This window comes from Rattus rattus, chromosome X (genome assembly GCF_011064425.1).
Source record: "Rattus rattus isolate New Zealand chromosome X, Rrattus_CSIRO_v1, whole genome shotgun sequence".
In the NCBI taxonomy this organism is placed as follows: Eukaryota; Metazoa; Chordata; class Mammalia; order Rodentia; family Muridae; genus Rattus; species Rattus rattus.
In genome coordinates, this window is record NC_046172.1 from 129,198,229 (window position 1) to 129,208,189 (window position 9,961).

Here is a 9,961-nt window from a genome sequence, read left to right on the forward strand (position 1 = left end):
TTCTCCCATGCAGACTTCAGAGTGCTGCCTATCAATGGCACTTTTGGCATCCATCTATCCATCCATCCATCCATCCATCCATCCATCCATCCATCCATCTATCCAACCCATTTACTCATTCTCAGTTATGCATAAGTCCATCATCTTCCTGTAGTGTCTACCTATCCATCTGACCTATCGCCTCCCTATTGTTCACCAACCCATCTTTGCCAATAAGTGCTCCAAGGATTCTGAGGTGGAACTAGGTCTATTCATCTTGATCAATGCCAAGATCCTACTTAATTCAATATGTCTCATGTTCTTGGTTTACCTGTTACTTTTGACCAGGATAACTCCTTCTTTAGGATATTTTGGCAATGCCTAGATGGAAGCCAGGACTGCTGGTCAACATTTGACTGCTTCTATGACAAAAGAATAACATGGTCTCAAATGGCAACAATAGAGGAAAGCCCTAGTTGCAAACCGCTAGCACAGACTATTTTCTAGTGTCAATATCCCCAAATGTCTCATAACCTTCTTCATAAATAACTACTAGAAAGAAATGGGTAAGCATCCAGCTGGAGGAACCTCAGAAAGGAAAAGTCCAGTACAGTGTCCTGAGCAGCCAACTTACCTCACCACAGTTTCTTAACCTCAAACTCAGCAGTCACCAGACCCCAAAAACCTGCACCAACCAGTTAGGTGCTGAGCTTGAAACTGGAGGCACAGCACCCAATAATCAACAAGCAGGCTCCAGGCTGTGACAGAGATGGGCGTTCACTGTCAGCTGTAACAATTCAGTCAGTTCTTGAGGGAAATCAGGTAATGGAGCAGGAACTGCAGAGACAGCCACTTCAGTCTCCAGGTGCAGGCCCCATCACCTGTCTCCTCACCGCTTCACTGCATTCTCTATAGCAGCTCTTCCTTCTGAGTGTTGGGATTACAGACGTACACCACCTTGCCTGGCTTGAAAGGATATTTTTTTGAAACCTGGTACTCTCAAAAGCAGCACCTTTATCTGCACAATAGAAGGTATCATTCCCCTGTGTGATGTTCCTACCATGAAGGCACTGCTTTCAGGAGGACTAAGGACTGGTGACTGTTCTTCTAAGTCATAACAAGAACCAAAAGTAATGGCAGGTTCAGCTACATCTCTATGGTCTCTCAGATTAGGTCAGTTCCTTCTCTCAGAGAACAGATGCTTAGGCTGAGTCTCATGCAGTACAGAAAGATAGCAATAGTCTCCATTATGCATGTTGTTCCTGGAACGCCAAGAAGGGCAACTCTTGCTACTCAAGCCTGCAAGAAATAGAGGTGGGCACAGGTTTCTAGCAACACCTACCACCAGCTCTCATTTGTGCCCAGATCGTACAGCTTCCAAAGTCAGAATGCTGTTCCTTTTCCAAGTCTTGTCATCTGGACATCCACCAGCATGCAGTTCCCATCTCCTAGGATGCTGATCAGTCCACCCAGTAAAAACTGCTGTGCAGTAACCCAAGACTAGAGGTTTCTGTGGTTATGATGGGGGTAGGTGAAATTATAAAGGAGAAACAAAAGAACATTTGCTTGAATAGAGTAATTTCCTATTGTCCTATGTGTCCACAGTCACCTGTGTTCTGGTGGTGGACACATGAATGTAGATACAGGATAAGTCATATAGAATTCAATACACACAAAACCAGTGAAGTGTAATGTTATTAATATCTTAGCCATGTCACTGTATTATTCATAGTCTAACATAGTTCTCACTGGAGGTGGCTGGACAAAGGGCACATGAAATCATTCTTGAATATTGCTTACAACTATATGTCATTTATAATTACCTCTTTAAAAGGTCTAACTAAAAAGACCAGAAATCCTAGCTCTGCCCCAAACCCAAGCTTCCTCTTCTGCAGGCCATCCCTCCACTGCCCCTGTACATGGACCTGAGGTGCTAAAGTGGGACATCCAAATGCTCCCCTGAGTCAGCCTTCTCCAGTGCTGCTTTTGCAAATGGTCTTTGGCTGAGACTTCTGTGATCATGGGAATTAAAAGGATACAACTTAACAATTGGCTCTTCCCATAGATTCTAAGAACAATGGAGCCAAATACAATAGCAACTCATGTGGACTAGGACTTCATCTGGTCACAAAACCAGCCCTGCTTCTCTGAGGCTCAATAAGCACCAATCTAGAAGTGCGCAGAAAAGCAGAAGCTGAAGTAAGAACTGGCAAGAACAACTCAGATAGGGCAGGGGAAGTCAGCTGACACATCATGAGATGTGGAATCAGGGGCCCTAGTTCCCAGCTTCCAATGTCCCTGTTCCTCCTCACATGTTGTGTTCTTGTGCACTGGAGGGGATTTTCTCCCAGACTATGGAACAAAAATCCTGGTTAGAGCTATTAGAAACAGTTCCCAGCCTCCAACAAACACATACCTTGTGTGGATGCTGGAAAAAGCCCTGGAATCGCGGAAGTCTCAGCATGAGGAATTCAGACTGCATGATGTTGTCTCGGAGCTCCCAGAAGTGAGAGTCCAGCTCCAAAGGGTTGCTGCTCAGGTTAAAGTACTTGAAAAACACTGCAATGATAGCCTCAACAGGCAAGATCTTAAGGAAAGTGATTTCCAGTTGCACATTAAGGAGTCTTGTAGTATTGTTGGTTGTCTACCAGAATGAGATAATAAAGCCCTATAGCTGAAGATACCACATGCTCTGGTCGCAGAACATAGAGAAAGTAAGCTGGAATTCACAAGGAAGCTCGCTGGCTAGTCTTTGTAGTAACAGAAAGTACTGTGCAGACTGCTGGGAAAGAATTGTCATCAAAAGTCTTAGTCAATTATGAACTCTACATGCTAGACGACCAAGCAGCCAGAATTCACTGATGCGCTATAACCAACTGCTTTCCAGTTGGATTTGATACCTACTCTACAGAAGGAATTTATTTCTGGGAAGTGAAGTCAAAAGCCCGTGGCTAGTGAGGGTGAGACATTTTCTATATCAGCACTTTCAGTGGTCTACCCATGCTCCAACAAGGGAAAGATGTGAAATTATAAAGGAGACTAGTTGGAAAGAAGGGCATCAACGAGAGTAGTTGGGGAACAAGACAAGGTAATGATAAGAACATGATCAAAATAAATTATATACACATAAAATGAGCCTAATGAAACACATTATTCATCATTGATGGATGTTAATAAAAACATATCTTGAAGTAAGTTAACATGTACTCATTTGTGTTATTACAAAGTAATTCTTACTGGGTGTGATAGCACACACCTTTAATCCCAGCACTTGTAAGTCAGAAGCAGAGAGGCAGAGGCAGAGGCAGAGGCAGAGAGGCAGAGAATCAGAGAGGCAGAGAGGCAGAGGCAGAGAGGCAGAGACACAGAGGCAGAGGCAGAAGCACAGAGACAGAGAGAAAGAGAGGCAGAGGCAGAGCAGAGGCAGAGAGGCAGAGGCAGAGGCAGAGGCAGAGAGGCAGAGAGGCAGAGGGGCAGGGGGGCAGGAGGCAGGGAGGCAGAGGGCAGAGGCAGGAGGCAGAGGGAGGCAGAGGCAGAGGGCAGAGGCAGAGGCAGGGGCGGAGGCCAGAGAGGCAGAGGGCAGGGGGAGGCAGAGGAGAGAGGGCAGAGGCAGGAGGCAGGGCAGGAGGCAGAGAGGCGGAGAGAGGCGGAGACAGAGAGAGGCAGAGACAGGAGGCAGAGGACAGAGAGGCAGAGGACAGAGGCGGGGCAGGAGAGGCAGAGGCAGGGAGACAGAGGGCAGAGAGGCAGAGGCAGGGGGCGGGGAGAGGCAGAGACAGAGGAGGCAGAGACAGAGAGGCGGAGGCAGAGAGGCAGAGACGGAGGGCAGAGACAGAGGGCGGGGCGGAGAAGCAGGGAGGCAGGGCAGGGACAGAGAGGCAGAGAAACAGAGACAGAGGCACAGGCAGAGAGGCAGAGGCACAGGCAGACAGACAGAGGCAGAGAGACGCAGAGGCAGAGACAGAGAGGCAGAGACAGAGAGGCAGAGAGGCAGAGGCAGAGAGAGAGACGCAGAGAGAGGCAGAGGCAGAGAGACAGAGAGGCAGAGCAGAGGCAGAGGCAGAGAGGCAGAGAGAGAGATAGGCAGAGGCAGAGACAGAGACAGAGAGTCAGAGAGGCAGAGGCAGAGAGACAGAGAGGCGGAGGGCAGGCAGGAGGCAGAGGCCAGAGGCAGGGGGCAGAGCCAGGAGGGCAGAGACAGAGAGGTAGAGGGCAGAGGCAGAGGCAGGCAGAGGGCAGGAGAGGCAGAGGCAGAGAGACACAGAGGGTAGAGAGGTGGGGAGGGCAGAGAGGCAGAGAGGGCAGAGGGCAGAGGGCCAGAGGGGCAGGGGCAGAGGGCAGAGGAGACAGAGGGGCAGGGGGGCAGGGGCAGAGAGGGAGAGACAGAGGGGCGGAGGGGGGGAGGGGGGAGGCAGAGGCAGAGAGGGCAGAGGCCAGGGGCAGAGGGAGGCAGAGGGCAGAGGCAGAGGAGGCAGGGCAGAGGGCAGAGGGGGCAGAGGAGAGGCAGGAGACAGAGGCAGGAGACAGAGAGGCAGGGGGCAGGGGGGCAGGGCAGGCAGAGGGCCAGAGAGGAGGCAGGGCAGGAGAGGGCAGAGGCAGAGGGCAGGGACAGGGGCAGGGAGGGGGAGAGAGACAGAGAGGCAGGGAGGGCGGAGACAGAGAGGCCAGGAGAGGTTGGGGAGGGACAGGAGGGGAGGGGGCAGGGGCAGAGGACAGGCAGATGTGGGGCAGGAAAAGGAGAGGCAGGGGGCAGGAGCAGAGAGAGGCAGAGGCAGAGGCAGAGGCAGAGAGGCAGAGACAGAGAGGCGGAGGCAGATGTAGAGGCAGAGAGGCAGAGACAGAGAGACAGAGTCAGAGGTAGAGAGAGATATGCAGAGGCAGAAGCAGAGAGAGAGAGACAGAGTGGCAGAGAGACATAGGCAGAGGCAGAGACAGAGAGGCAGAGGGAGAGAGGCAGAGAGGCAGAGGCAGAGAGGCAGAGGCAGACAGAGGCAGGAGGCTGGGGGCAGAGGCAGAGGGCAGAGGCAGGAGGGGGGCAGAGAGGCAGGGAGGGGCAGAGGGCGGGACAGGGCTGGGGTAGAGGAGCAGGGGAAGAGGAGGACGGAGGGCAGGACAGAGAGGACAGGGAGAGGTGGGGGAGAGGGCAGAGGGGAGAGGCAGAGACAGAGAGGCAGCAGGGGGGACACAGGGGCGGAGAGGGAGAGGGAGGTAGAGATGGGCCCGAAACAGAGAGGGAGACAGAGAGGGGAGGGGATGGAGAGGCAGAGAGAGGCAGAGGCAGGAGAGGCAGAGAGGGGAGAGAGAGGCAGAGAGGCAGAGGCAGAGGCAGAGAGACAGAGAGGCAGAGACAGAGAGACAGAGAGTAGAGGCAGAGGTAGAAGCAGAGTTAGAGAAAGAAACAGAGAGGCAGAGGCACAGAGAGGCAGAGGCAGAGGCAGAGAGGAAGAGACAGAGAGCAGAGAAGCAGAGGCAGAGAGGCAGAGGCAGAGAGAGAGGCAGAGAGAGGCAGAGAGACAGAGACAGAGGCAGAGGCAGAGAGGCAGAGAGGCAGAGAGGCAGAGGCAGAGAGAGAGGCAGAGAGGCAGAGAGGCAGAGGCAGAGAGAGAGGCAGAGAGAGAGAGAGGGAGAGAGAGGCAGAGAGGCAGAGAGACAGAGTCAAAGGTAGGGAGAGACACAGAGGCAGAGGCAGAGACCGAGGCAGAAGAAGAAACAGAGAGGAAGAGAGACAGAGGCAGAGGCACAGGGAGAGAGGGAGAGGGAGAGGCATAGAGGTACAGGCAGAGAGACGGAGAGGCAGAGGCAGAGACAGAGAGGCAGAGGCAGAGGCAGAGAGGGCAGAGAGCAGAGAGGCAGAGAGGGCAGAGAGACAGAGAGGCAGAGAGGCAGAGAGGGAGAGGCAGAGGCAGAGAGAGAGAGGCAGAGGCAGAGAGAGAGAGAGAGAGAGAGACAGAGGCAGAGAGGCAGAGGCAGAGAGAGAGCAGAGGCAGAGAGGCAGAGGCAGAGAGGCAGAGGCAGAGGCAGAGGCAGAGGCAGAGGCAGAGGAAGAGGCAGAGCGCAGAGGCAGCGGCAGAGACAGAGAGACAGAGAGGCAGAGGCAGATGCAGAGGCAGAGAGGCAGAGACAGAGAGACAGGGGCAGAGGCAGAAACAGACAGGCAGAGAGGAATGGAGAGAGGCAGAGTCAGAGAGGCAGAGGCAGAGGTAGAAAAGAACCAGAGTCAGAGGCAGAAGCAGAAGCAGAGGCCCAGGCAGAACCAGAGGGAGAGGCAGAGAGGCAGAGAGGCAGAGGAGAGGGAGAGAGCAGAGAGGAGAGGCAGAGAGGGGAGAGAGAGGCAGAGAGGCAGAGGCAGAGAGAGGCAGAGAGGAGGCAGAGAGAGGCAGAGAGGCAGAGAGGCAGAGAGACAGAGGGAGAGACAGAGAGGCAGAGAGAGAGAGGCAGAGAGGCAGAGGCAGAGAGACAGAGACAGAGGCAGAGAGAGAGGAGAGCAGAGAGAGGCAGAGGCAGAGGCAGAGAGGCAGAGGCAGAGGGCAGAGAGGCAGAGGCAGAGAGGCAGAGGCAGAGAGGCAGAGGCAGAGGCAGAGGCAGAGGCAGAGGTAGAGGCAGAGGCAGAGGCAGAGGCAGAGAGGCAGAGGCAGAGGCAGAAGCAGAGAGGCAGAGAGGCAGAGAGGAGAGGCAGAGGCAGAGAGGGGGAGAGGCAGAGAGGCAGAGGCAGAGAGGCAGAGAGGCAGAGAGGCAGAGAGGCAGAGAGGCAGAGAGGCAGAGAGGCAGAGAGGCGAGAGAGGCAGAGAGGCAGAGAGGCAGAGGCAGAGTGGCAGATATGCAGAGAGGCAGAGGCAGAGAGGCAGAGAAGCAGAGAGGCATAAGCAGAGGCAGAGAGACAGAGGCAGAGGCAGAGCAGAGAGAGGAGAGGCAGAGAGAGAGGCAGAGGCAGAGAGGCAGAGGCAGAGGCAGAGGCAGAGGCAGAGAGGCAGAGGGAGGCAGAGCAGAGAGGCAGAGGCAGAGGCAGAGGCAGAGGCAGAGGCAGAGGCAGAGGCAGAGGCAGAGGCAGAGGCAGAGGCAGGCAGATCTCTGGCAATTGAAGGCCAGTCTGATGTACACATTGAGTTCCAGGACAGACAAGGATGCATAATGAGTCCCAGTCTCAAAAAAAAAATCTTGATCTACATGTGTAATGTACACACAAAACAGAAGTTAGCTCTTTTACCCCAAAAGGCTGTCCATTGTCAGTGAAATGCTAAACAAAAAGACCGACCCTTTACAATGACTTCAGATGAAGTCAACATCCAACATCCAATTCAGTTATGTTCCTCATCACAGTTTGATTCTGGGCCCAAAGAACATATAGAAATAGGGCCAGGGAATATACCGAAAGGTGAGTGTGTTTCAACTTCCTTTTTCTCATATTGTCTTTCCTTTCTTCCAGAACTTTCTGTCCTTATTTACACTCTTCAGATCTGCAATCTCCTGAGAAAGAACTCCAAGAGGGATACAGTATTCACACCAAGTGCTCAGAATTCTGTGCTGTGACTCATCCTTCTGGACTGCACTCCGATTAGATCTCCCTCTCCATGTCCACATCTCATTAGAGCTCCACACAATTTCCATTCTGCTCCTCCTCCCTGCTGGGGACCAGACAATTACAGGTGCATTCCAGGCATCTTTCTTCAGCCCTACTCTTGTTTTAATCTTCACCTCATTCTGTCTACTGTGAGCCCGCCAGGCTTTGGAGAGTAAGGAGTGTTTTGTTGTTGATGGTGTTGTTATTTCTTGAAAAAGCATCAGAACAAAGCAGTTTGCTTTCTAATGATTAGACTTTGGGGAAAGGCTCATGACACACAGCTAGTCAGTAATTTTCCATAAATGCCATGGCCATCTCCAAGGCCCCAGGATGTTGGTGAAGCCTAAAGCCTGGGCCCATTATCTTTCCTTGGCAGGAACACAACTGCATTGCCCAGCTAGCTATTCAATTCACTACCAACAGCAGGAAGAGACTCAGTTTCTTGTATGATCTAAGTCAGACTGCTGCCCTCTGCATCCTTGTTCTGTGGGCCTTTCAAATCTTCCCAAATCCTCAGTATAACTGGGCCAGTTTTTTTCCCATCATCTTCTGCCTCCATCCATTTTTGGTTCCTCTGTCCTATTCAAGACTCTACATGATTATTCTCTGACATACTTCTCCATGCTCTATCTTCTGAAGCCTTACGTCTTGCTGGGGTAGTAAGGGGTGGGAGTGGGAGTGTTTCAAAGTTTCCCTCCTACAAAGGCCCCTGATTAGGCTCCTTTATGGTTTTGTAGCTAGTGTTTTGGGACCTGGGTCAAAGTCACCCAGCTGCTTCCTTCCAAGTCTAACTGTTGGTGCCTGGAGGACAAAGTGCATAGGAGTCTGTCTATCTGCTCTCCTTGCCAGTGTGGACAGTGGATACCTTCCTACATACCTTGGCCAGGATGCCAATACCTGTTGGGCATATTAGTGATGTAACCAGTACACAGGTGTTCTCCTCTATTTTGCCAGCCAAGTAAATGGAAGACATGGCAACCAGGTATGGGTCATAGGCATCCAGGTTGATCTCTCACAAGAACTTGTGGTAAACTGCTCAAGCAGTGGCAATGAGGATGGAAAATACTACTGAAAGAGATTAAGTGCTTCTGTAGCATCCTAGTACCTTCTTGGCTTTACCCAGGAAATGGGTGCAACCAGCACTGTGGTCACCCCAGCAAAGTTCAGAACTTACTGCACCATGAGTCCTTGATGGGACCTCCCTAACGACATGCTGCAAAATGCCCTCCACTCTGATAGAGGTTACTTGACTCTTTAATGAACCACTTTACTTGGAAATGCACCCTTGCCTCGGGTGCTGGCGCCATGACCCCTCCTCCACAGCATTCCTGGACCTTCTAGGGCGGTTCCTCACCCCACCCTCATGTGAATAGCTGCACAGACTGCAATGTCACTGAATGCACAGGCCCAGGTGCAAAGAAGCCAATACTGACAAGAATCTTGCTTGGGCCCGGTTTCCTTCCACTATTGTTACTGGGCTTCTGGAGGTGTAAGTCCCACCCCAGAAACTTAAGCCCCACCTCTAGGAAATACTTTTAACCCACAGGTACAAGAAGCCTGGCCCTTGGGACACCCACGTGGGAGGGGGTAGGGGAATAGGAGGAAGTAGGGACTAGTGAGGTGAGAGAGGAGCAGTAGGGAGTAGGAAAGGCAAATTTCTACCTCTCCAGATCAGAGACTACAGGTATTTCTCCATGACTGTGCAGCAAGGTCACAGCTAAAGACAGAGGCATGAAGGCATGCGCAGACACTGGAGTCCAAGAATCCCCATGGTTCAACCAAGGTGTTGGCCTGGTCTGGTGGCCCAGAGTGTCTTAGCGGCTTAAGGACAGGGAGAGTTTTGCAGCACCTGGGTGAAAGAAAGTTCTGGGCTGTTTTTGAGGCATCAGAGTCTGAGCCAACAGCTGCCAAAAATGAGAAATGTTAGTGTTTGCAAAACCTGAATCCAGATTTGCAAGAGTCCCAGCATGTGGATGAAAACCTAAGGAAATGCTGTACCAAAATGTGAAGAGAGGCCTTCTTGATGGAAACAGTAAGGGTGTTTATGTGTGGCCTTCACTGCTTTCCAATGTTTGTTGTGAATGTGGCTTTTCTTTACCTTTCAAGCCTGGCACACAGTAGGGACTAAGTAAATGTTTGCTAAAAGAAGATTGAATATGAAACTCACATATTCAATATGCTAATTCATTCTGTCTTCTACAAACAGGAAATTGTGCAACAGGTGTTAGAAACATAGGATTTCAAAAGAACTCCCAAGCTAGAGACTAACTCTGGTCATTTTGATACATTCAAATGATTGCTCTGATTCCAGACCACCAAGAATGTGGAAAGAACTAATTGTTGCTCCCTAAGCCCTTAGGTGTGATTGGTCTGATCTCATGAGGATGCAGAAGTCCCCACAACCCTGTCTAGCTTCATTCTCCT

At 51.6% G+C, this 9,961-nt stretch overlaps 1 protein-coding gene across 1 annotated transcript; it reads right to left on the minus strand.

Annotated features, from left to right (window-relative positions):
- Positions 1 to 639: 639 nt before the first annotated feature.
- Ccnq (cyclin Q) lies at positions 640 to 8,844 on the minus strand. Its single transcript, XM_032889511.1, is given in 4 exon segments — positions 640 to 816; positions 2,396 to 2,551; positions 8,466 to 8,602; positions 8,769 to 8,844. Coding segments are annotated over 4 exon segments (546 nt in total).
- Positions 8,845 to 9,961: the final 1,117 nt, after the last annotated feature.